General features: G+C 42.0%; 1 protein-coding gene across 2 annotated transcripts in view; it reads left to right on the top strand.

Annotated features, from left to right (window-relative positions):
* The window catches only part of ABCB1 (ATP binding cassette subfamily B member 1), a 105545-nt gene that overhangs the window by 43792 nt on the left and 34022 nt on the right, over window positions 1-27731 (top strand). For both annotated transcript variants that reach the window (XR_011144941.1, XM_068972811.1), the window contains exons 9-19: window positions 13329-13500; window positions 14435-14548; window positions 14693-14803; window positions 14891-15016; window positions 15123-15326; window positions 16519-16689; window positions 18700-18861; window positions 19907-20083; window positions 20607-20753; window positions 21948-22055; window positions 25195-25272. Coding sequence is in view for 1 of the 2 variants with exons in the window: in XM_068972811.1 (XP_068828912.1) it covers window positions 13329-13500; window positions 14435-14548; window positions 14693-14803; window positions 14891-15016; window positions 15123-15326; window positions 16519-16689; window positions 18700-18861; window positions 19907-20083; window positions 20607-20753; window positions 21948-22055; window positions 25195-25272 (1570 nt within the window). In the remaining variant the exon portion in view is untranslated. The remainder of the gene's footprint in view (window positions 1-13328; window positions 13501-14434; window positions 14549-14692; window positions 14804-14890; window positions 15017-15122; window positions 15327-16518; window positions 16690-18699; window positions 18862-19906; window positions 20084-20606; window positions 20754-21947; window positions 22056-25194; window positions 25273-27731) is intronic.

The following is a 27731-nucleotide window of genomic DNA, read 5'->3' on the forward strand; positions in this document are numbered from 1 at the left end:
GAGTCCCTTGCATTGCAAGGAGATCCAACCAGTCCATCCTAAAGGAGACCAGTCCTGGATGTTTATTAGAAGGACTGACACTGAAGCTGAAACTCGAATACTTTGGCCACCTGATGCCAAGAGCTGACTCATTTGTAAAGACAAGGGTGCTGGGAAAGATTGAGGGCAGGAGGAGAAGGGGACGACAGAGGATGAGATGGTTGGATGGCATCACTGACTCAATGGACATGGGTTTGGGTGGACTCCGGGAGTTGGTGATGGACAGGGAGGTCTGGCGTGCTGCAATTCATGGGGTTGCAAAGAGTCAGACACGACTGAGCGACAGAACTGAACTGAAGTAATTAGATACAGGTTTTTTTGTTTTGTTTTTTATAGAAGATAGTGATCAACTTTTTAACAAGCAAATGGGCTTACACAGTTATATATAGAATTATTTCTTCAGAAGATGTTATTTACTGGACTGTGTCTTTGAAAGGTCCCCTAGAAAATTGGAAATTATTGGAAATTAGTTTTTCATGAATATCAGGAGTAGACTCAAGACTACAGCCTGATGGCCTAAGGTTCTCTCCAGCTTGGCCGTTTCTGGAACATTCAGTTCATTTGGCAAATTTATCCAGCATCTACTATCTGCCAAGCACTGTGCTAGGCTCTGGGTTTTCACTTGTGTATTGATAGTGAGTGAAAGTCGCCTAGTCGTATCCGACTCATTGTGACCCCATGGGCTATAGCCTGCCAGGCTCCTCTGTCCATGAAATTTTCCAGGCAAGAGTATTGGAGTGGGTTGCCATTTCCTTCCCAATCTTTGAATAAAAAATAGAAAGAAAAATATCTTTGTTAATCAGTGCTCAGGCTGATTTCTTTATACATTCTAGCATTATTCATATATTGAATCCTGGCATTCTTATAGAGTTTTAATTCTGGTATTAAACTGATTCAATTAACCCGAACCCAAAACAATAAAGTAAATGGTAACGGGATCATACTTATCAATATTTACCTTAAACGTAAATGGGTTGAACGCCCCAACCAAAAGGCAAAGACTGGCCGAATGGATACAAAAACAAGACCCCTCTATATGTTGCTTACAAGAGACCCACCTCAAAACAAGGGACACATATAGACTGAAAGTGAAGGGCTGGAATAAGATATACCACGCAAATAGAGACCAAAAGAAAGCAGGAGTGGCAATACTCATATCTGATAAAATAGACTTTAAAACAAAGGCTGTGAAAAGAGACAAAGAAGGCCACTACATAATGATCAAAGGATCAATCCAAGAAGAAGATATAACAATTATAAATATATATGCACCCAATATAGGAGCACCGCAATATGTAAGACAAATGCTAACAAGTATGAAAGGGGAAATCAACAATAACACAATAATAGTGGGAGACTTTAATACCCCACTCACACCTATGGACAGATCAACTAAACAGAAAATTAACAAAGAAACGCAAACTTTAAATGATACATTAGATCAATTAGACCTAATTGATATCTATAGGACATTTCACCCCAAAACAATGAATTTCACCTTTTTTTCAAGTGCTCATGGAACCTTCTCCAGGATAGATCACATCCTGGGCCATAAATCTAAACTTGATAAATTTAAAAAAATCGAAATCATTCCAAGCATCTTTTCTGACCATAATGCATTAAGATTAGATCTCAATTACAGGAGAAAAACTACTAAAAATTCCAACATATGGAGGTTGAACAACACACTTCTGAATAACCAACAAATCACAGAAGAAATCAAAAAAGAAATCAAAATATGCATAGAAACTAATGAAAATGAAAACACAACAACCCAAAACCTGTGGGACACTATAAAAGCAGTGCTAAGAGGAAAGTTCATAGCAATACAGGCATACCTCAAGAAACAAGAAAAAAGTCAAATAAATAACCTAACTCTACAACTAAAGCAACTAGAAAAGGAAGAATTGGAGAACCCCAGAGTTAGTAGAAGGAAAGAAATCTTAAAAATTAGGGCAGAAATAAATGCTAAAGAAACAAAAGAGACCATAGCAAAAATCAACAAGGCCAAAAGCTGGTTCTTTGAAAGGATAAATAAAATTGACAAACCACTAGCCAGACTCATCAAGAAGCAAAGAGAGAAAAATCAAATCAATAAAATTAGAAATGAAAATGGAGAGATCACAACAGACGACACAGAAATACAAAAGATCATAAGAGACTACTATCAGCAGTTGTATGCCAATAAAATGGACAATGTGGAAGAAATGGACAAATTCTTAGAAAAGTACAATTTTCCAAAACTGAACCAGGAAGAAATAGAAAATCTTAACAGACCCATCACCAGCACGGAAATTGAAACTGTAATCAGAAATCTTCCAGCAAACAAAAGCCCAGGTCCAGACGGCTTCACAGCTGAATTCTACCAAAAATTTCGAGAAGAGCTAACACCTATCCTACTCAAACTCTTCCAGAAAATTGCAGAGGAAGGTAAACTTCCAAACTCATTCTATGAGGCCACCATCACCCTAATACCAAAACCTGACAAAGATGTCACAAAAAAAGAAAACTACAGGCCAATATCACTGATGAACATAGATGCAAAAATCCTCAACAAAATTCTAGCAATCAGAATCCAACAACATATTAAAAAGATCATACACCATGACCAAGTGGGCTTTATCCCAGGGATGCAAGGATTCTTCAATATCCGCAAATCAATCAATGTAATTCACCACATTAACAAATTGAAATATAAAAACCATATGATTATCTCAATAGATGCAGAGAAGGCCTTTGACAAAATTCAACACCCATTTATGATAAAAACTCTCCAGAAAGCAGGAATAGAAGGAACATACCTCAACATAATAAAAGCTATATATGACAAACCCACAGCAAACATTATCCTTAATGGTGAAAAATTGAAAGCATTTCCCCTAAAGTCAGGAACAAGACAAGGGTGTCCACTTTCACCGCTACTATTCAACATAGTTCTGGAAGTTTTGGCCACAGCAATCAGAGCAGAAAAAGAAATAAAAGGAATCCAAATTGGAAAAGAAGAAGTAAAACTCTCACTGTTTGCAGATGACATGATCCTCTACATGGAAAACCCTAAAGACTCCACCAGAAAATTACTAGAGCTCATCAATGAATATAGTAAAGTTGCAGGATATAAAATCAACACACAGAAATCCCTTGCATTCCTATACACTAATAATGAGAAAGTAGAAAAAGAAATTAAGGAAACAATTCCATTCACCATTGCAACAAAAAGAATAAAATACTTAGGAATATATCTACCCAAAGAAACTAAAGACCTATATATAGAAAACTATAAAACACTGATGAAAGAAATCAAAGAGGACACTAATAGATGGAGAAATATACCATGTTCATGGATTGGAAGAATCAATATAGTGAAAATGAGTATACTACCCAAAGCAATTTACAAATTCAACGCAATCCCTATCAAGCTACCAGCCATATTTTTCACAGAACTAGAACAAATAATTTCAAGATTTGTATGGAAATACAAAAAACCTCGAATAGCCAAAGCAATCTTGAGAAAGAAGAATGGAACTGGAGGAATCAACTTGCCTGACTTCAGGCTCTACTACAAAGCCACAGTCATCAAAACAGTATGGTACTGGCACAAAGACAGACATATAGATCAATGGAACAAAATAGAAAGCCCAGAGATAAATCCACACACATATGGACACCTTATCTTTGACAAAGGAGGCAAGAATATACAATGGAGTAAAGACAATCTCTTTAACAAGTGGTGCTGGGAAAACTGGTCAACCACCTGTAAAAGAATGAAACTAGATCACTTTCTAACACCGCACACAAAAATAAACTCAAAATGGATTAAAGATCTAAATGTAAGACCAGAAACTATAAAACTCCTAGAGGAGAATATAGGCAAAACACTCTCAGACATAAATCACAGCAGGATCCTCTATGATCCACCTCCCAGAATTCTGGAAATAAAAGCAAAAATAAACAAATGGGATCTAATTAAAATTAAAAGCTTCTGCACAACAAAGGAAACTATAAGCAAGGTGAAAAGACAACCTTCTGAATGGGAGAAAATAATAGCAAATGAAGCAACTGACAAACAACTAATCTCAAAAATATACAAGCAACTTATGCAGCTCAATTCCAGAAAAATAAACGACCCAATCAAAAAATGGGCCAAAGAACTAAATAGACATTTCTCCAAAGAAGACATACGGATGGCTAACAAACACATGAAAAGATGCTCAACATCACTCATTATCAGAGAAATGCAAATCAAAACCACAATGAGGTACCACTTCACACCAGTCAGAATGGCTGCGATCCAAAAATCTGCAAGCAACAAATGCTGGAGAGGGTGTGGAGAAAAGGGAACCCTCCTACACTGTTGGTGGGAATGCAAACTAGTACAGCCACTATGGAGAACAGTGTGGAGATTCCTTAAAAAATTGCAAATAGAACTACCTTATGACCCAGCAATCCCACTGCTGGGTATACACACCGAGGAAACCAGAATTGAAAGAGACACATGTACCCCAATGTTCATCGCAGCACTGTTTATAATAGCCAGGACATGGAAACAACCTAGATGTCCATCAGCAGATGAATGGATAAGGAAGCTTTGGTACATATACACGATGGAGTATTACTCAGCCGTTAAAAAGAATTCATTTGAATCAGTTCTGATGAGATGGATGAAACTGGAACCGATTATACAGAGTGAAGTAAGCCAGAAAGAAAAACACCAATACAGTATACTAACACATATATATGGAATTTAGAAAGATGGCAATGACGACCCTGTATGCAAGACAGGAAAAAAGACACAGCTGTGTATAACGGACTTTTGGACTCAGAGAGAGAGGGAGAGGGCGGGATGATTTGGGAGAATGGCATTCTATCATGTATACTATCATGTAAGAATTGAATCGCCAGTCTATGTCTGACGCAGGATACAGCATGATTGGGGCTGGTGCATGGGGATCACCCACAGAGATGTTATGGGGAGGGAGGTGGGAGGGGGTTTCATGTTTGGGAACACATGTAAGAATTTAAGATTTTAAAATTTAATAAAAAAAAAAAAATAAATAAATAAATAAATAAAGAATAAATCCCCCCCCAAAAAAAAAAAAACAAAAAAAAAAAAAATAAACTGATTCAATTAAACAGTGTTGTTTTTTTTTTTTAAGTTGATACAAATAAGTAACCAGGTCTTCAAAAATTATAATAAACTTTCAAAACCAAAGTAGACCTCACTGGATATTTTCTTTTAACATCAAAAAGCTTCAAAATCAATTGTCTGTTAAACAAAATGAAAATTTAGAAATGTTTTCTCAAAATATGGATATAATTATGTTAAACCCTCCAGAATATGACAGAAATACTTTTCTGAATTTTATTCAATTTTAATTTTACTTATGCGTTAGGTGATGTTTTTTGGTATTCATATCAGAAGTTCTTTGAAAAGCTGTTTCTATTAACTATTTCTTATAATGATTATTCAAAAAGTAAATGTAAAAGTGTTTTAAAGAGTTGAAAACCTAAGAAAAGGAAGTTTTAGGTCATAATCATATTCCTCTGTTTAAGTTTTCAGATAATTCCTAATGCTTGATCAGTTTGTATTTAGAACACTACACTTACCTTCCCTGTTGATGCGAACCTTGTGAAAGAATTAGCACATTTCCTCAGGCTCTGAGTTATAGGAAGTCCGTATGTCTGTGGACATCTTGATATGCTACTTTATCTTTGCCTTTTTTGCCCTCATATGATCCCTGGTCAAAATAATAAGGTGGAAAAAAAGAGAAGGAAGGGAGGGAGGAGAGCAGGAAGGAAGAAAAAAATCATCAGAGACATGAATTAAATCTTGAATTGTTTAAACATGTTTTGAAGGAATCAAAGAATGTGCTGATGAGAGTGAGCAGAACAAGTGTACTTTAACCGTGGTGGTCAAGGAAGGCATGCATGTTGGCTATTTGAGGTTTCCTGGAGGCTGGTACTTGAGGGAAGAGAAAAAGCCTGCTGTAGTAGGGTAGGGACACAGGAATCTTCCAGGTTTCCCGAGATGGCAGAGACTTTGGTATATTTTAGAAAATATCCTAAGGCTTGTGTGACTGGAACTCAGTTGAGTGAGAGGAGACTGAGGTGAAGAGGGGCTGTTGAGGGTGGGTGGGGGCCAGAACATGGGGACTGGCATATCCTGGTAAGGAGTCAGGATTTAACTCCAAGGGCACAGGGATGCAGTTGAGGGATTTAAACAAGGGGTTGATGTCTACCTTATGTTTTAAAATCATTTCTCTGTCTGTAATTGGTCCGGTGAATGAATCAGTTCAGTTCATTTCAGTCGCTCAGTCATGTCCGACTCTTTGTGACCCCATGAATTGCAGCACGCCAGGCCTTCCTGTCCATCACCAACTCCCGAAGTTTATTCACTAATGTCCATCAATTGGTGATGCCATCCAGCCATCTCATGCTCTGTCGTCCCCTTCTCCTCCTGCCCACAATCCCTCCCAGCATCCGAGTCTTTTCCAATGAGTCAACTCATCGCATGAGGTGGCCAAAGTACTGGAGTTTCAGCTTTAGCACCAGTCCTTCCAAGGAACACTCAGGACTGATCTCCTTTAGAATGGGCTGGTTGGATTTCCTTGCAGTCCAAGGGACTCTCAAGAGTCTTCTCCAACACCACACTTCAAAAGCATCAATTCTTCGGTGCTCAGCTTTTTTCACAGTCCAACTCTCACATCCATACAAGACCACTGGAAAAACCATAGCCTTGACTAGACGGACCTTTGTTGGCAAAGTAATGTCTCTGCTTTTTAATATGCTATTTAGGTTGGTTATAACTTTCCTACCAAGAAGTAAGCGTCTATCAATTTCATGGCTGCAGTCACCATCTGCAGTGATTTTTGAGCCCCCCAAAATAAAGTCTGACACGGTTTCCACTGTTTCCCCATCTATTTCCCATGAAGTGATGGGACCAGATGCCATCATCTTCGTTTTCTGAATGTTGAGCTTTAAGCCAACTTTTTCACTTTCCTCTTTCACTTTCACCAAGAGGTTTTTGAGTTCCTCTTCACTTTCTGCCATAAGGGTGGTGTCCTCTGCATATCTGAGGTTATTGATATCTCTCCCAGCAGTCTTGATTCCAGCTTGTGCTTCTTCCAGCCCCACGTTTCTCATGATGTACTCTGCATAGAAGTTAAATAAGCAGGGTGACAATATGCAGCCTTGACGTACTCCTTTTCCTATGTGGAACCAGTCTGTTTTTCCATGTCCAGTTCTAACTGTTGCTTCCTGACCTGCATATAGGTTTCTCAAGAAGCAAGTCAGGTGGTCTGGTATTCCCATCTCTTTCAGAATTTTCCACAGTTTATTGTGATCCACACAGTCAAAGGCTTTGGCATAGTCAATAAAGCAGAAATAGATGTTTTTCTGGAACTGTCTTGCTTTTTCCATGATCCAGCGGATGTTGGCAATTTGGTCTCTGGTTCCTCTGCCTTTTCTAAAACCAGCTTGAACATCTGGGAGTTCATGGTTCACGTTTTGCTGAAGCCTGGCTTGGAGAATTTTGAGCATTACTTTACTAGTGTGTGAGATGAGTGCAACTGTGCAGTAGTTTGAGCATTCTTTGGCATTGCCTTTCTTTGGAATTGGTATGAAAACTGACCTTTTCCAGTCCTGTGGCCACTGCTGAGTTTTCCAAATTTGCTGGCAAATTGAGTGCAGCACTTTCACAGCATCATCTTCCAGGATTTGAAATAGCTCAACTGGAATACCATCATCTCCACTGGCTTTGTTCGCAGTGATGCTTGCTAAGGCCCACTTGAATTCACATTCCAGGATGTCTGGCTCTAGGTGAGTGATCACACCATCGTGATTATCCGGGTCATGAAGATCTTTTTTGTACAGTTCTTCTGTGTATTCTTGGCACCTCTTCTTAATACGTTCTGCTTTTATTAGATCCATATCATTTTTGTCCTTTATCGAGCCCATCTTTGCATGAAATGTTCCCTTGGTATGTCTAATTTTCTTGAAGAGATCTCTAGTTTCCCATTTTGTTGTATTCCTCTACTTCTTTGCATTGATTGCTGGCTTTCTTATCTCTACTTGCTATTCTTTGGAATTCTGCATTAAGATGCTTATATCTTTCCTTTTCTCCTGCTTTTCGCTTCTCTTCTTTTCACAGCTATTTGTAAGGCCTCCCTAGTCAGCCATTTTGCTTTTTTGCATTTCTTTTTTTTTGGAAATTGTCTTTATTCCTGTCTCCTTACAATGTCACTAACCTTCATCCATAGTTCATCAGGCACTCTGTGTATCAGATCTAGTCCCTGAAATCTTTTTCTCACTTTCACTGTATAATCATAAGGGATTTGATTTAGGTCATACCTGAATTGTCTAGTGGTTTTCCCTGCTTTCTTCTATTTAAGTCTGAATTTGGCAATAAGGAGTTCATGGTTTGAGCCACAGTCAGCTCCCGGTCTTGTTTTTGGTAACTGTATAAAGCTTCTCCAACTTTGGCTGCAAAGAATATAATCAGTCTGATTTCAGTGTCAACCATCTGGTGATGTCCATGTGTAGAGTCGTCTCTTGTGTTGTTGGAAGAGGGTTTTGTCTATGACCAGTGCATTCTCTTGGAAAAACTCTGTTAGCCTTTGCCCTGCTTCATTCCGTATTCCAAGGCCAAATTTGCCTATTACCCCAGGTGTTTCTTGACCCCCTACTTTTGCATTCCAGTCCCCTGTGATGAAAAGGACATCTTTTTTGGGTGTTAGTTCTAAAAGGTCTTGTAGGTCTTCATAGAACTGTTCAACTTCAGCTTCTTCAGCGTTCCTGGTCAGGGCATAGACTTGGATTACTGTGATATTGAATGGTTTGCCTTGGAAATGAACAGAGATCATTGTGTCATTTTTGAGCTTGCATCCAAGTACTGCATTTTGGACTCTTTTGTTGACCATGATGGCTACTCCATTTCTTCCAAGGGATTCCTGCCCGCAGTAGCAGATATAATGGTCATCTGAGTGAAATTCAGCCATTCCAGTCCATTTTAGTTCACTGATTCCTAGAATTCGACATTCACTCTTGTCATCTCCTGTTTGACCCCTTCCCATTTGCCTTGATTCATGGACCTGACATTCCAGGTTCCTATGCAATATTGCTTTTTACAGCATCGAACCTTGCTTCTATCACCAGTCACATCCACAGCTGGGTATTGTTTTTGCTTTGTCTTCATCCCTTCATTGTTTTTGGAGTTATTTCTCCACTGATCTCCAGTAGCATATTGGGTACCTACTCACCTGGGGAGTTCCTCTTTCAGTGTCCTATCATTTTGCCTTTTCATACTGTTCATGGGGTTCTCAAGGCAATAATACTGAAGTGGCTTGCCATTCCCTTTTCCAGTGGACCACATTTTGTTAGACCTCTCCACCATGACCCGCCCATCTTGGGTTGCCCCACCGGGCATGGCTTAGTTTCATTGAATTAGACAAGGCTGTGGTCCGTGTGATCAGATTGACTAATTTTCTGTGATTATGGTTTCAGTGTGTCTGCCCTCTGATGCCCTCTTGCAACACCTACTGTCTCACTTGGGTTTCTCTTACCTTGCACGTGGGGTATCTCTTCACGGCTGCCAGCAAAACACAGCTGCTGCTCCTTACCTTGGACGAGGGGTATCTCCTCACGGCAGCCCATCCTGATCTTCAACATGGAGTAACTCATGTGAGCTACCCCACACCTGAGGTCGGGGCAGAAACCGAGAGGAGCTTCACCAAGCCGGAAGTCAGGGGTGTTGGCTGAGAGGAGCAACCCCACGCCCTAGGTCAAGGGCGGTGGCCGAGAGGAGCAACCCCAGACCCGAGGTCAGGGCCAGCGGCCGAGTAAGCCACCCCATGTCCAAGGAGTGGCGGCTGCGCGGGTGCAGTAGGGCCGAGAGGTGAATGGATGAGAGCCGTCAAAAATTTGAACTGCTCAGAAAACTATTGAGATGTTCTAGGAGAAGGATGGTAAGTCCCTGGATTTGGGATTTAATTTGAAAGTAGAAGTATTAAGGGGCTTCCCAGGTGACTCAGTGGTAAAGAATCTGCCTGCCAGTACAGTAAATGTGAGAGACACAGGTTCAATCCATGGGTCAGAAAGATTCCCTGGAGAAGGAAATAGTAGCCCCTTCCAGTATTCTTGCCTGGAGAATCTGATGGACAGAGGAGCCTGGTGGGCTACAGTCCATGGGATGGCAGAAGAGTCAGACACGACTTAGTGACTAAAACAGCGATAATAGAATTATTAAAGCTATTCTTAGACCAAATATAATTCTTCAGTTTTCCTTCTAGTTCTTACCCTTCCCTTTGCTGCTTCCACATAGACAGGTAATTAAGGTCTTACTCTAATTTTCTCTTCAAATTAGCAGGTATAGTAGGATCTCTCAAATTCTCTCAGAATGTAAAGTGAATTTAATTCAGTAGTATACAGTGGGGCTTCCCTGGTGGCCCAGAGGGTAAAGAATTTGCTTGGAATGCAGGAGACCTGGGTTTGATCCCTGGATCGGAAAGATCCCCTGGAGAAGGGAGTAGCTATCCACACCAATATTCTTTCCTGGAAAATCCCATGGAGAGGAGCCTGCTAGGGGTTGCAAGAAGTCGGACACAGCTGAGTGACTAACACACACGAACACACAGCAGAAATTTTTCCTTGCTCTCATAGGTGGCTATTTGCATCATTGATAAATGTGTTCATGTTACTTAAGAACAGTTTTTTCTAATTGTCAGTGTTTTGTTATATAACTTTGACCCCTTTTAGGAAGTTCTACTTTACCATTTTGATACTAGAGTTTTTAATGAATTGATGATTTTAATATCTGATTTTGTACATGTGCCATTTTTGTTGACAAGCTAATCAGAAAGCCTATGCAAAAGGAGTAGTGCTTGCGTCTCCTCCTTCCTTACCCCCTTCTTTTTTTCATTTATCTCTTCTGGCATCTAAGTGATTTTCTTCCTTGTTGCTTCTTCCTGTGCAAAAGTTTCTTCTGGCTGCTGGGGACACAGCATATCACAGTGATTTCTACATTAGTTTCGGTAAGCAAGAACTGAAATAAAGGCAAAACAAAGTGTGAGTCATAAGCATTAAAGTTCCTTAAATGTAACCATGTATAAGTTATGCCCAGTGGTACTTTCATGTCACATCAGCTCATAAAGTGGGAAACATGTGTATTCAACCATTGAAGCACATTTCTCAAAAATAATTTTCTGGTCAAGGGTTATAACTGGCTAGTTGGAGATTTAAATATTTTGGAGGGAGAAACTTTCATAATGTATTACCATTTTATCACTGTAAAGTTCTGTTTAAATTTACTCTTTAGGAAGTAATCATGTAAATTTCACTGGGCCATGCCATGCTTTGGTAACTGGTTTTTGGTGAAGTAGGTTTTAAATGTCATGAGGGCATGAAAGAATACATGCTCATATCTGAGCAGGGCTTGACCTCTGCTTGTACATTCTAACAAGTGGAATAAATCCTCCAAAAAAATTAATATAATCCTGTATAATGTTTATACCATCCTGTGTTTATGGATCAAAGAACTCAAAATATATATCCTATTAAAAATAAATTCTTTCATTTCAGCAATCATGAGCTCCTCTTTCTTCAAGGCAATGTTCTGATGTCCTGAGGGAGTTGTATTAAGAGAATAAGGACAGATTTAAGGCTCAATTACAGTCTGTTCTCTGATAGTTTTACCATGGTTCTGTATCTGCAAAGATCCTTCTTTTCCTTTAAATCTGATCCCCATTCACTTATCTCCATATCTCTCTTCTTAAGCAGAGCAGTCTGCTATGCACCTATCTCCTTTAATTTGAATATCAGAAATTAACCACTTCCTCAGGGTTTAAAAAGTGCTCAAATTATGTTAAGTGATTAGAATGAGAGGGAAATGTCTATCAATGGTCTCCAGCATTGCTTTGGTTTTTGTTTGCTTCCTTGGTTTTGCCCTCTTTTGTGTAATCCCCTGTATTTGCTGTAAAAATTATTCATGGATGCTTCTCTGGTGGCTCATATGGTCAAGAATCTGCCTGCAATACAGGGGACCTGAGTTCAATACCTGGGTCAGGAAGATCCCCCGGAGGGGAGGGCACGGCAACCCACTCCAGTATTCTTGCCTGGGAAATCTCACGGACAGAGGAGGTTGGTGGGCTGCAATCCTTAGGGTTGCAAAGAGTCGACAGGACTTAGCACAGGACATGGTTTATTTACATGTAAACAGTCTTAGATGGCAATTCAGAGCACTCAGATTGCTCCTACGCATGTGTTTTTCTCATTTGGTCCTTCCGGCAGGCCCAGAGGGAGGCAGGGCAGGGAGCCAACTGCCTTCATCCTTGATGTGCAGAGGTTTCAAGGACTTACTTGTATTGAGTACTTTCTTTTTGGAAATTAATTTTTATTGGAGTATAGTTGCTTTATCATGTTGTGCTAGTTTCTGTCATACAGCAAAGAGAATCAGACACACACACACACACACACACACACACACACACACACACACACACACACACACACACACACACACACACACACACACACCACCCATATCCCCTCTTTTTTCATTTCTTTCCCATTTAGGTCACCACAGAGCACTGAGCAGAGTTCCCTGTGCTCATTAGTTATCTGTTCTATGCATAGTATCAGTAGTGGTATATGTGTCAGTCCAGACCTCCGAATTCATCCCACCCCATCTCTTCCCCCTCTTCATGTCTATATGTTTGTTTTCTACGTCTGTGTCTTTATTTCTGTTTTGCAAATAAGATCGTCTATACTGTTTTTCTAGATTCCATATTTGTGTTAATTTTTGATATTTGTTTTCTTCTGACTTATGTTGCTCTGTATGACAGTCTCTAGGTCCACATCTCCACAAACATCTATATTGAGTACTTTCTAGCATTATATCTTCATTTTATTAATACATTTAAAATGCATGCAGATTTTAAAGGGAAAACACAAGTGTTTTCATAGCTTGTGTTGTGTCTTATATATGAACAGTGCAAATGCTGTAAGTTTGCTAAGTATTACTTCTTCTATTTCACTATTGCTAAGGCCAGAGATGGTGCTTTTAGAACATGCTTCCACAAATTACTTAATTTCCATAAGGCCTCAGTTTCCTTTTCTACACAAAGAGATTAAAATAGTAGCAACATCATAGGGTCAACCTGTGGACAAAAGGGAGAAAATGCATGCAAAGCACCCATCAGAGGCCTTGGCACGTCTTGAGTACTCAACAACCATCATGCTGTATTGACCCATTTTGTAAGATTTTACAAGCATGTGTGATAATTTGTTACTTCTCCCAGGTACAACAAAAACTTGGAAGAAGCCAAGAGAATTGGAATAAAGAAGGCTATCACAGCCAACATCTCTATGGGAGCTGCTTTTCTGTTGATCTATGCATCCTATGCCCTGGCGTTCTGGTATGGGACCTCCTTGGTCCTCTCAAGAGAATATTCCATTGGACAAGTGCTCACAGTAAGTGATATCATAGTAAGAGATGAATCACCTTTAAAATGGCAGTGAAATTTAGTAGTGTTGGTTTGACTGTTAGAGAATTATTTTTGAAGAATTATTAAATAATGGCCAAGAAGAGTGAGTGAGAGCCTGAGATTTGATATCAGGCTGATCTGATTCAAATTCTGGCTATGCCACGTACTGCCTGTATGATTTGGTTCAGCCACCTAGACTTTTGAAGACTCTGTTACGTCTTCCACAAAATGGAAATGGCAGGAGTAAGACGCCATAACTTTTAGTGTTGTTGTAAGGACTAGTCGAGAAAGTGAATATAGAAACACTTAGCAAAATTTCTTCTCTGTAAGTTGTTGGATAATATAACTACTGTGTGATTTACAAAGAAATGAACAGTGACTTTAGTCCTCTTTAACATCTCTAGAGAAACAGTGTCAAATGTACGGTACAAAACTGATTTGGGCAAAATATTTACAAAATATTTTCCTATGTACCCTTCCACTTGATACAACAACTCTTAAATTGCTAAAACAGAATCTTGTCTGTTTTTGCAAATAAAGAAATTGAAGTCCAGACTGTCAGAGGATCACCTGAAGACATACAGCCATTTAGAGCTCAATCCAGGGTTCAGACCTCAGGTTTCTGACTCTCATAGTAGGGTTTATCTCCAGTATACCCTGCTGATGCTCTAAACCAAAATTCTTGGCTTTTGAAGACATATGAAAATATTCCAGTCATATAGAATTTATTATTTCACAGATCCAGTAAGACTAATTCAGCATTCTCAAGTGAAAAGTACCTCAATTTTTAAAATAATAGTTTTATTAGTCAGTATTCATATGTTATCTTGCCATGTAAAAATTTAACTAACGATGTTAAAAATATGAAAAAAGCGTACTAAATACTAAGTAACTTGATGCTTTTACTTCACATTCCTCAGGTCTTCTTTTCTGTATTAATTGGAGCTTTTAGTATTGGACAGGCATCTCCAAACATTGAGGCATTTGCAAACGCAAGAGGAGCAGCTTATGAAGTCTTCAAGATCATTGATAACGTAAGTCTGGGCTGGCCATTTATCTATCTGTCTAAAACAGTGTATTTCTTTATCACTTTTATTCAGCTCTCCACAAATGTAATTGTAATGTATTTATTGTAACCTAGTAGTTGCTGTAACCTTCTGAAATTTTATTCTGTTTAGAAACCAAGCATCGACAGCTATTCAAACGCTGGGCACAAACCTGACAATATTAAAGGAAATCTGGAATTCAGAAATGTTCACTTCCATTACCCATCTCGAAACGAAGTTAAGGTACGATGAAATGATCACTCAACGATTCAACAGTGTACGTAGTCCTGAAATCTGTGGTTTAAGTTTATTTCTTGTTCATTCTCATAGATCTTGAAGGGCCTCAACTTGAAGGTAGGGAGTGGGCAGACGGTGGCCCTGGTTGGGAACAGCGGCTGTGGGAAGAGCACCACCGTCCAGCTGATGCAGAGGCTGTATGACCCCACGGAGGGCATGGTGAGGTGACTCTTGTTCAGCCAGATGCTGCAGCTCTGACTTACCTCAGTAGGTCGCACATCACAAATCTGTGCTATGTGCATATCACAGCTCCTTTTTATTTTAGGTCAGTATCGACGGACAGGATATCAGGACCATCAATGTAAGGTATCTGCGGGAGATTATCGGGGTGGTAAGTCAGGAGCCTGTGCTGTTTGCCACCACGATAGCTGAGAACATTCGCTACGGCCGTGAAGATGTCACCATGGATGAGATTCAGAAAGCTGTGAAGGAAGCCAACGCCTATGACTTTATCATGAAACTGCCTAATGTAAGTCCTTCTCCATCTTTGTTGTGCTGGAGGGTCATGGCATGCTGGCCTGATGCATAGGAAGTCAGGGCAGGAATATAAACTGGAGGAACTTCCCAAGGTGGCAGATCAAGATGACTCCAGATTTTAAAGCTCTAGTAGCATCAACTAGTAGTAGACATGCTTTTTAAAAATATGTACTTATTTTTTGACTACTCTGTGTCTTCATTGCTGCCAGCCGGGTTTCTCTAGTTGCGGGCAGCAGGGGCTACTCTCCAGGTGTGGGTGAGGGCTTCTCATTGTGGTGGCTTCTCTTGTTGCAGAGCATGGGCTCTAGGCACCAGGTGCCAGTAGTTGTAGCTCCGGAGCTCTGGAGCACAGGCTTAGTAGTTGTGGCACATGGTATTAGTTGTTCTGTGGCATGTAGGATCTTTCCGGACCATGGTTCAAACAGGTGTGCCCTGCATTGCAAGGGAGATTCTTAACCACTGGACCATGAGGGAAGACCTGACTTTTTTTTTTTAATTAGGGTTGGTTATTGCTAAGCTTGTGGAGTAGGCAGTGGCACCCCACTCCAGTACTCTTGCCTGGAAAATCCCATGGATGGAGGACCCTGGTTGGCTACAGTCCATGGGGTCGCTGAGGGTCGGACATGACTGAGCAACTTCACTTTCACTTTTCACTTTCACTTTTCACTTTCATGCATTGGAGAAGGAAATGGCAACCCACTCCAGTATTCTTGCCTGGAGAATCTCAGGGACTGGGGAGCCTGGTGGGCTGCCCTCTATGGGGTCGCATAGAGTCGGACACAACTGAAGCGACTTAGCGGCAGCAGCAGCAGCATTGCTAAGTTTGAGGCCTCCCAGGTGGTGCCAGTGGTAAAGAACTCACGTCCTAACACAGGAGACATAAGAGACGATCCCTGGGTTGGGAAGATCCCTGGAGGAGGGCATGGCAGCCCACTCCAGTATTCTTGCCTGGTGAGTTCCATGGACAGAGGAGCCTGGTGAGCTTCAGTCCGTAGAGTCGCAGAGTTCCACACGATTGAAGTGACTGCACGCATGCACGCCCCTCCCGCCCCTCCCCAACACACACACCTGGACCATACTGCCTGTGAGATTTGAGTTGTTTATAGGATTACTTCCCATCTTAAAAATCTGAGCTGAGATTGCTTATTCTGTTGTTTAATCCTCCTGTGTTTTCGGTGTTGTAGAAATTTGACACCCTGGTTGGAGAGAGAGGAGCCCAGCTAAGTGGTGGACAGAAGCAGAGAATCGCCATCGCCCGGGCCCTGGTTCGCAACCCCAAGATCCTCCTGCTGGATGAGGCCACCTCAGCGCTGGACACGGAGAGTGAAGCGGTGGTTCAGGCGGCCCTGGATAAGGTGGGTGAACCTCAGTTCAATCCTAGCTGGTTTATAAGCATAAGAGCATTCCGTTGTTAATTCTTCTTAATATTATTTTTAAAGAAATCGCTCCTAAAGTAATTCTTTAAGCTATTAAAACCATCAGGCCTCTCTGGATCTGTATAACTTCTATTTCTCTGGTATATTTTCAGGTAGAGATGAATAAACTTTCATTGAAAGATACTTGCACATTTTTTTAAGTTAAACAATGAGAAATATAGACTCAGGTGAAAGTTGGTCTTCATTGTGCTCTTAAAAACTTAGCGTTAGAGATCACCCTGATAACTAGGTTTTCTGAGTTTTTACTGTTGTCAACACGAGGAAGGTTTACATCTAGTTCTCAGGAGGTCAGATGCCTATCAGAGACAATGGGAAATGAGAGACCTCTTATCTTGAGGAGAGTGCCAAAGAGTTGATGATGCTGGGAATGAAATGAAATGTCCTTGACCATCGAGAGAGTTTGACCTTCCTGCAGTACCTGAGTTCACATGACTCACTCACCGGCTAGACTGAGTGTGTGCCACGCCAGTCACCGTGTGCTTGGTCTCCGGTGTCTGATGACAAGTAGGCTTGCTCTGTGAGGACACGGAACGCGGAAACCTTTTCACCCATAAGTGCTGTGAGTTGAAGTGCTTCCGGTAGAACTGAAAGATGAACTCCTTTCTGCTCCAACTATCCCCCTCTTCTAATAACAAAACAACTCTGTTTCGCTAAACATCCTGTCAGAGTGCATAACAGATTGTTGAGAAAGGAAAAAGAAAAAAGGTCCCTAACGATTTTGTGGACCAAAGTAGATGGAGATACAATTGAGTCTGCTTTTCCCTCTTCACTTTGCTTATCTGTGTTTTCTTTCTATTCTACCATGTTACTATGTATTAAATTATTAATGAAATAAATTTAGAAAGGTTGCATTAATAAATACCTTTCCTTTTAATGCACATTTTAAAGGGGGCATTCCACATTTCATCCTTTGAAAACATCCAAAGAATCGATCCATTGTCTTCTCTGCTTTCTAGTTGTTTCCACCTAATTTTTCTGTTGTGCTTTTTTTTTTTCCCCTTCCAGGACTTTTTCTCACTTCTCTTTTTCAAACTGATCCTTATACCTCTTTTTGCTAGCTTATTCTGAGAATTTTATTGCTAGTTTCCAGAGAGAAATATGAATAAGAAAAATTATAAGCAGTGGGAAAGTTACAAAGGTTAAAGAAATCTCAGACAAGTGCTGGTTATCTGGCTTTGTTCCATATGAAAATAAAAATGAGATTGGGTGTTTAAGACATTTACTTAGCTCCTTAGTTTTTTCCATAATGCTTCTCCCTACAAATAAGCATCATTTATTAAGCACTTACTGTGTACATCGCAGTGCTACCTGTGCATTATTGTATATCACAACCACTCCAGAAAGTAGCCTTGCACTGTTATCTCCATTTGATATGTGAATAAGTTGAACCTCGCACAGGTTTAAAGACTTGTAGAACATCCTGGAACTCATACAGAGCAGAACTAAGGTTTGAGTTCAGATCAGTGCAATACTGAAGTCTGGGCTGTGTTGCCTCACATTTAGTGTTGGTCTTGGTCATCCAGATGTCTGTGAGAGAGCACAGGGTGACTTCCAGGGGGACTTGCTGCTGGCTGGCTTCACGGGATAGCAGCGAGCCTGTGTCTGCTCCGATTGACTGATTCCTGGGCTGTCGAGTGTTTTACCTCTGAATAAGCCCTTGATTATTACTTAAACTTAGGCTAGTAGAGATTGAGTAAAATCTTAGAGGCTTACATAGTATTAATATGAGACTATCATATTTGTGTTTATACTTATTAAAACATTCATTTAAACATTAACAGTACATTTACTGAACCCAGAGACTGCCTCATATGGCTTACACAGCTTTGCAATGTCCAGGGCATTGGTGGTCAGGAAATATACATTGAATTACTGAATGTTTTCCATATAATCATTCATGTATTAAAAAACAAGATTTTCTCCCTTTAGGCCAGAGAAGGCCGGACCACCATTGTGATAGCGCATCGTCTGTCCACGGTTCGCAATGCTGACGTCATCGCTGGTCTTGATGATGGAGTCATCGTGGAGGAAGGCAGTCATGATGAGCTCATGGGGAAAAGAGGCATTTACTTCAAACTTGTCACAATGCAGGTGCAGTCTGACTCTAGCAGTTTCCTCAAGTATCCCAGGCATGAGCCGATTTTGCTGTATCTGGTGCTATAAATAAATGTTACTATTGATTATTTTGAGAAGAGGGAAAAAATTTTGGGGTGGGAAGCAAGGAAGATCACACTAGGTTTTAGATATTTTTTTTCCTTCTTGAAAGGAGAGAAATGAAGAAGGATAGAGAAAGGTAAAATTAAAAAGGCTTAAAAGTGAGCTATCTACTCTAGTAGAGGCTTCGCAGGTGGCTCAGTGGTAAAGAGTCTGCCTGCCAAGCAAGGGATGTGGGTTCAGTCCCTAGGTCAGGAAGATCCCCTGGAGAAGGAAATGGCAACCTACTCCAGTATTTTTCTGGGAAAATTCCATAGCCAGAGGAGCCTGGCAGGTTACGGCCCATGGGGTGGCAAAAAGAGCAGGACCCAACTGAGTGGCTAACCAGCAGCCACAGCAGTATCCACTCTCGCAGCTGCTAGCCACACATGGCTGTTGAGCACGTTAGTGGTAGCTAATCTGAATCGAAGTGGTCGTAAGTTGAAAATGCATACCAGAGTCCAAAGACTTAGTCCAAAGAAAAATGCAAGGTATCTCAAAAAGTTTTTATGCTGATTACGTTAATCTAATATCTTAGATACATTAAAGCTTAGATAAAATATATTATTAAAGTTAACTTTACCTGTCACTTTTTTTGACATGTCTACTGAAAACACTGTGTCTCACAGTATGACTTGTACCATTATTTGTGTGATGTCACTGGTCCAAAGCAAATCTGATTGAGCCAAAATCACTCACACAGAGGAGGTGACTAGATAAGATACTTGGAATGGATGCCATATTGTTTCAGCATAGTTTATAGGGATCCTTATTTAATGGTTTCAATTTTCAAATATAATCACACCAAAAAAATAGCAGTTCCATTTCATCCTTTCCCATAAGGACTTAAATTACCATTTTCCTTGATACCTGCTGTTGAGCGATTAGATTTTGTTGGTTAACTCCGCCTAACCAACTTATGCATATTTCTTGTTTATTTTAGACAAAAGGAAATGAACTTGAATTGGAAAATACCCCTGGTGAATCCCTAAGTAAAATTGATGACTTGTACACGTCCTCCCAAGATTCAAGATCCAGTCTAATCAGAAGAAAATCAACTCGCAGGAGTATCCGTGGATCCCAAAGCCAGGACAGAAAGCTCAGTACAGAAGAAACTTTGGTACAAACGAGGCTGCAGACTGATGTCTTTAGCAGTGGGCTAAGGCTGGGATAGGAGTGGGAGCAAGAAAGGGTTATCCAGAGTTCCCTGTCCTGTCCCTTCGCTTGGTCCACAGACCCAAATCTCAGCATGTTAACTCTAAGGTGGAATTTATGAATGATAATTTATAGGATAAGAACTTTAGAATTAGAGTTTATAATGTAAAGAGATAATAGTGGGTCTTCAAATACAAACATTTTTGTTCTGTCATCCTTACAAATATGCTTGTCACATTCCAGATGTCCGGTCAGACTTAAATATCTATGGACTCATCATGTATTCCTTTAAAAATGAAGGCACTATGTAACAGAATCTGTCAGCACTCTTTAAGAAAAGTTCCATAGCCATCAATTGATAAGGAAGTAGGAATAAGATATATTTGCTTAAAAACTGTTGTGCATACAGAAGAACTGTACATCAGTTCAATCCATTAAGATCTAACGAGTTTGCTAACGAGTTTGTTGTAATATTTTGTGTTCTCCAGGATGAAAGTGTACCTCCCGTTTCCTTTTGGAGGATTCTGAAGCTGAATATAACTGAATGGCCTTATTTTGTGGTTGGTGTATTTTGCGCCATTATAAATGGAGCTCTGCAACCAGCATTCTCAGTCATATTTTCAAGGATTATAGGAGTAAGTGTTTATGTTCATTTTGGGGACATACCTGTGAGTCCTGACTAAAGAATGAACTGTTTGTATTTGTAAATTTATATAAAAGCCACAAGAACATGCATTGTACCTTCATATAACAGCTTGAAGATGTAGAAGTCTTATTTGTGATAGGAAAACTGATTTTTCAAAACTTCCTTTGTCGTGGCAGTTGGTTTCTACCCTAGGGCCTTGGGAATGAGATCCTGTAAATCAGTCCATGGAACTGACTAGGCGACTGTCCCCTACCTGCCATCGCTGGACTCTGAGTCAGGCACAGGAACAGTTCTGTGACTGGTATACAGAGAGGGTTCCTCGCGTGTTCATCACACCAGCTCAAGGGAGAGCCACTCTCTGATTCGTGTGCTTGTCAGGACGTGATGGGCACTTGGCCTCTGTGGGATGTCTGTCCCGCATATTAAGAGGAAAACAAATGGGACGGCTTGAAAAGATTCAGGTTGACAGATACTGGTTGCACCTGCTTTTCATGATGTCATTTTCAACCATAAAGTTACAATCTTAAAGTCAGATTTTGGCCCAGTGTGAAGGAAGATGGTTTTCTTTCCCTGTGAAGTGGTTGTTCTCTGCATGCTTTTTGAGCCCAAGGCATCCTGTTTAGCTCTTTTAACCAAGGTCTCTGAGTATGGTTCTGGATGAGCTGACTGTAGTGCCCCCCCACCCCCCCCCCCCCCCGTCTACAAAGAAGCCTGGCTGAAGAAGCATCCTTTCTTCAGAGAGACCTGGGCTGAATATATGAGCTCACCTCCTGGGCTCACCAAAATCACATCAGCAGATGTGTCTCCAGACACCTTGGGACAGTTGGAAATGTCCCCGTGTGAAACAACAGACTGCCATACAGTGTAGTTTCCATCACAGGAATAAGAGAGTATCTGTCCCCAATTCTGCGGTAGTGGGTTTGGTGCTGACTTGAAGCATCCATTACTTCAAGAAGGAGTATGAGCGGAGAAAGACTTGGATAGATTAATGAATGAATGACAGGCCCTGGCCCCTAGGGAAGGCACGATACTGCACCATTTAAATCTGGCCTTAGGGAAGCCTGCCTGAGCTCCACATGCTAAGGCCCTCTTGACCCCAAATACTATAACTCGATGTAAAATGGGTCAGACTTTGAATGATTTCTTCAGTGGTACTGAAACCCTTAAATATTTTTTTTGCCAGATCTTCACCAGAGATGACGATGACGAAACCAAACGACAGAACAGTAACTTGTTTTCACTGTTGTTTCTAATCCTTGGAATTATTTCTTTTATTACATTTTTCCTTCAGGTAAGTGTCTACATTTTCACCTTTTTTTTTTCCATTTGGAGAAATGTATCATTACCCAACTGGGGGAATTTATTAAACATCTGTGTGATTTGCTGTTTAGCAGAGTCACTCTTCTAGTCACTGGGCTCTTAGCAGTCAGTTTGCTTGACTTAAACCAAAGATGTTTTCTTCCTCTGGCTTCCTCTTACACCCCAAGGGAAGGAACCCTTGCTTCCTTCCTTCTCCCCACCTTCTCCCCTGACTTGAAATGTTCATGAAGTCAGAGGGAACGGAGAGCGTTTGATCTAACACAATGATTGGAAGTAAAAGCAGGGGGTCTTAGAAATGGAATCTAGGGGAGCTGTGGACACATGTTTGCATATATAAGTACTGCCATCCAGTTCTGATACTCAAGTATCTTCCAGTGTTCTAAAAGCAAGAACAAACCTTAGAGCCCCACAAGCCAGTCATGCTGATTTCAAAAATATTTGAAGAGTTTGTCATTCTTTTCCTGAAGAAGAAGGAACCTTTCTGATGATGGAAGAATGTCAGTCTTCAAATAAAAAGTGTAGTAAGCATATGTAAAGTATCAGATTTTACAGATTGCAGATCATTTGGCTGAAATGAAATTGCCAGGGGTTTAAGCACTCTAGAAGCTCCACATGGTAAGGCAGTATGGGCTTTGGTGTTAGGTGTAGAGTCAGGTATGAGTTGCACCAGTTCCTAATTTTGTGTCCTTGAACAAGTACATAACTTAAACTGTGTAAGCCTCAGTTCCCTCATGTGTTAAAATGGGGATAATGGTAGCTGATTCTTGATGATGAAAAGAGGTGAGATCCTAGTTGTGTGTGAGATGATTATAAACATAATCACTTATTAAATGAATGAGTGGTTGCTGCTGCTGCTAAGTTGCTTCAGTCGTGTCTGACTCTGTGCGACCCCATAGATGGCAGCCCACCAGGCTCCTTTGTCCTTGGGATTCTCCAGGCAAGAATACTGGAGTGGGTTGCCATTTCCTTCTCCAAAATGAGTGATTAGTCACATGCAATTTTTAAAGATAGAACTCTCAATAGATCTCTTTATTTTGCATGATGTGAGCATGTTAATATATTTTCAATAGACAGGACACTTTTCTGGACATGATAGGAGATCCCAAACCATGGACTCTTTTGTTACTGAGTCCTTCAAGTCTCTTTGGGGAATCTGATCATACTAGAATAAATGTGACACTCTAACTTGTATGCAAGATTGTCATACCAAGTATTAATGCCAGAGAAGTTGGGAAAATGTAGAGGTTGCTGAGGGTGCAGTTGGTTAAGGAGTTTGAAGCGGGATAGGCTTTGAGCTGGAAATCTGAACTGGTGACGCAAAAGCAGACAAAGTGGTACCTTTGTCACACAGTGATACCCAGGGAGAGTGGAGCCTGGCTTGCCTGGCAAACCGAGGTGAGAACTAAGGCTCTGAATCCCAGGACCTCCGAAGTGCAGAGGTGGCACTGTGCCAACAATGGGATTAGAACATGGTGTTAGATGGTGTTAGCCCCTCATTTAGAAAAGCAAGGAAGGAGCTCACTGGGGGATTACAGCCCAGGCTCTGGGTGTTCATTCTGGTTAAGATTCTCTTAGATGCACATCAGATTCCAGCTCTAAGATTCCACCTTAGAACTGTAGCCTCTGGCCACTTCCCAGCCTCCCTCAACCTCCATTTCTTCTGTAAAGTGAAAATTATAGGTTTGTCCTGAGGACTTGTAGAGATAATGTTCCTGACATACTTATCACTGGCTAGTTCTCAACCAAATGACAGGAGTAGTATTCTCATAGTGGGCAGGATAGTTCAGGTTTCATTCAATTTAAAGCAGAAACCTTCATCTGGTCACTTCCTAGTAAGGTTAATCATTTTGCTAATGGAGGGCTTCAACTCAGTTAATCCAGGGTCTCTTTCTCTCCCCCTTGTCCCTAGCTTGGTGTGTCTTAGCAGAGGGTATGCAGCATTGTAGCACTGGGTTGGGGGCGCTGGTCTGTGCCCCTCCCCTGCCCCCAACTTCACACTGGTGACCAGAGGGCCTGGTAACCTGTAGTTACACGGTCCAGCCTGGCTGTCCCCCTTGATCAGGACCATGAGGAAGAGTTCACTTTCTCTCCACTTGGGCTCTTTGCCCGTGTTTCTTCTATTTCTCTCTTGATGATGTCCAGCCTGCCCCCCTGCGAGTGTGGAGGAGCTATGGTTGCCTTCCGTCATGTCTCAGATGCGGCAGGAGACTCTGGGCTCTTACTAGGGCTTCCCTTCCTCCAGTGCACCATCCAGCCAGTTCCACTCTGCTCTCCCTGGGCCACTGTGTGGCAGGCTCCATCTGTGAACCTCCCCTTCCCGGAGCTCCAGAGAGAAAGTGGTGCAGGCCCTATATTATCCCCAAGCTCTGGGGCGAGGGTCTGTCCTCTTTCCTCCCCAGATGTGGCCCAGCATGGCCACACAATCACATCTTACTCTCTTCTCTCCTCCCAGGCATAGGTCATATCCTTGGGGAAGAGGGGAGATCAGTGCAGAAAACTCTCTCCAGTAAGCTTCCTTTCCAGCCTATTTCTCTCCTAGACTTTGGCTTTTCTTTTAACTTGGAAACAAAGCATTTGATATCTTTGTTCTCTGCATCTTTTATGGCTGGAGGGGCTGCAGATTCCTGTTTTTTCCAGGTTGCACCTCAGGTCTGGTGTAATTGTGACCAGTGCCCGCCATCCCCCCTCCCTCATTCACTCTCACAAATTTCCTGCTTGGGATGATTCATAATATAAACCCCCGGGTTAGAGTCGAATTCCCTTGCCTTGGGAACAACTCCCCAGCTTCCTCAGTGGCAGGCCCTGGTTGCTGAGAGAGAGAAGCTGGAGTGGGAAGGGAGACAGAGGAACCACTTCCTTGTAGATCCACGATGGGCCCGCGGGCTGGTTGGGGAGCAGCAGTGTCGATTTCAAAACCAGATCCTCCCTCCTCTGCTGGTGGCGCGCCACGCTCGTGGTCGCTGTTTGAGAAGCAGAGCCGCCAAGCCTTGAAACCGGGCTGTCCGGCTTTGTGTCCTGCCCCGGCGCTCACCCCACGTCGCTTTCCTGTGGTGTCGGCGGCGGCCGGGCCTCTGACCAGCCTTCTCCCTGTGGCGTGTCCCTCTCCACAGGGCTTCACGTTCGGCAAAGCGGGCGAGATCCTCACCAGGCGGCTGCGGTACCTGGTTTTCAGGTCGATGCTGAGACAGGTAGGCCTGCCAGGGATGGCGCCCGGGGGTGTGCACTGTGCCCTGTGGGGAGGCGGCGGGATTGCTGTCGGTGCCGCAGAGTGAGCCCAGGGTGCTCCGCCGGGGATGGGATCGGGACCAGGGTCCCCGTGAGCCAGATGGCGTCTCCCAGGCAGGCTCCCCTCCGCCCTCCGCCTCAGCAGCTATAGGCAGAGGAGATGGAAGCGATCTTCCGCGCCCCCACATCCCTCTCCTCTCTTTCTTTCCTTCTCTCCCCAGGAGACCCGTGATGCTCATGTTTATTCCTGCCAAGAAGTGCCCTCTGAACCTTTTGTTTCCACAGGTCAAAAGTCAGCCCCGTGGCCCACTTTCTGCTGCTTGGTTTCTGTGCTGGGGCTTGACTGATAGGCTCGTTCAAGCTGCACTGTTCCTAGCCGATAGTGACTTAGGTCCCCCCCACTGGGCACCCTCCAGGCCCTGACAGCACATGGATGTGAATGTTTGCTTAGGGGAAGGGGGAGGGGGGTCCTAGACATGTCACTCAAAGCAGATCAGTGCAAAGGGGAAGGTGTCTTTAACAATCACACACATTTTGCCTGTGACTTTGTAACTTTCCATTTAAAAATCACTAATACAGTGATACTTAACAAGAATGCCTCAGATATACCTGTGGGCACCGGGCTGGGTTTGAACCCTGGCTCATAAGCATGGTGACCCCCGGCCGCTTAAAAACAAGACTGATTGTGGGGATTGCTGGCTCGGGACTGACAGAGCCAGGACCAAGTCCAGGGAGTGAGAGAGCACTGTTTGGTGTAGGGCCTCTTGTCAGGATTTTCAGTCAGAAAGATCCGAATTAGACTCAGGGCCTGGGCCCAGGGCTAAATGCCCCATTCCCCGGCCAGGCCGTAGGCCAACTCCTAGGCCCCTTATACTTTGGATTTGAGCTGAGGATTTGTGTCATACCCTCTCCACCAATTATTCAGTCTAGCCATCATGCATTAAGTGCCTTCTGCTTACAAGGCATGATATACTAGGTATTGTAAGGTCTTCAAGTCAGAGTGGTGTCTGTATACACGGCAGTTATGTTCCAATGGGGGAGACACTTTAACACTTAACAATTTTTAAAAAGCAAATGGATATGTACTATAATAAATTATAATGCATTATAATTAGTTTTTTCTTGAATATTTGATAAACGCTGCTTTAACTGCAAATCACAGTTGAGATAACTTCTTACGACCTTAGTTATTTTTGTAACAGATACAAACTGAGACTTCAAACTCACAATATTTTTAGTATTTTTGCATTTAAAAGTGTAAGTGGTTTTATAAAGTCCTGTTTTATATTGAATGTTAAAGTTTAATCTAGATTTCTTTGGTTGATTTTTTTTTTAAACCCATTTCATTTATTCAGCCATAAACCATAGTCAGCTGTTTATTTGACTTCTCTATTTGACTGTCTGTTAAGAATTTCATACCAAATGCCTCCGAAACTGAGCTTTGGACACCCCTTCCACCCTTTGCCAAAGGGCTTACTCCTTACCTAGACCTCCCCGATATCAGTAAATGGCACCTCCATTCTGCCGGTTGCTCAGGTTACAGTCCTAGGAGTTGTCTTGTCTCCTCTTCTTTGTCCGATATTACAACAGCCTCCTAACCCATCTCACTGCCCCAATCCTTATCCTAGTCCAGTAGGTTCATTGCCCAAGAACCAGAATCATTCTTCCAAGATAAAAGTTAAATTACATCCCTCTGCTTAAAAGCTGCTAAAAGCTGCCCATATCTCTCAGGGTAAAATCTGGAATCTTTTTTTTTGGGGGGGGGGAGGTCAACATGATACAGCTTGTGGGATCTTAGTTCCCTGACCAGGGATTGAACCCAGGCCGTTAGCAGTGAAAATATGGAGTCCTAGCCACTGGACCACCAGGGAATTCCCCAAATCTAGAATCTTTGCATTTGCTAATAAAGTCATAAACCCTGTGTCCCCACTTCCTCCCCAGACCTCATCTCCTAGAGCTTCACCTCATTCCCCATACACAGTCTACTCTCTACACATTGGCTGACGTACGTGGATTTGGGGGTGGGGAAGAGGGAGAGCCCAGTGAGAATGCATGTCTGTCCCGAGGAAGAGGCAGCTTCTGTACATTTACTTAGAGGTGCTTTTAAGGCTGGTGACCACCTTTACGCTTTCTTGCTTGTATGTGAGCAGATCGGAAGTGCCTCTGCCTCGGGGCCTTTGCACATGCTGTTCCTTCCTTGTCCAGATACTCTCATCTCTCTGTACTCAGGTCTCTGCTCAAAGGTCACCTGGGCAAGGCCTTCTCTCTCACCTCCCCAATCTATAAAATGGTGCCTCCGCCAACTTTTTTTCCCTTCTTACCCCATTCTGTTTTTCTTCTAGCATTTATTACCCCTTGGCATGGTGTATATTAATTTGTGGCTTTGTCCCTGGAATCTGGGCTTCATGAAAGCAGCAACTCT

Source organism: Capricornis sumatraensis, chromosome 5, assembly GCF_032405125.1.
Source record: "Capricornis sumatraensis isolate serow.1 chromosome 5, serow.2, whole genome shotgun sequence".
In the NCBI taxonomy this organism is placed as follows: Eukaryota; Metazoa; Chordata; class Mammalia; order Artiodactyla; family Bovidae; genus Capricornis; species Capricornis sumatraensis.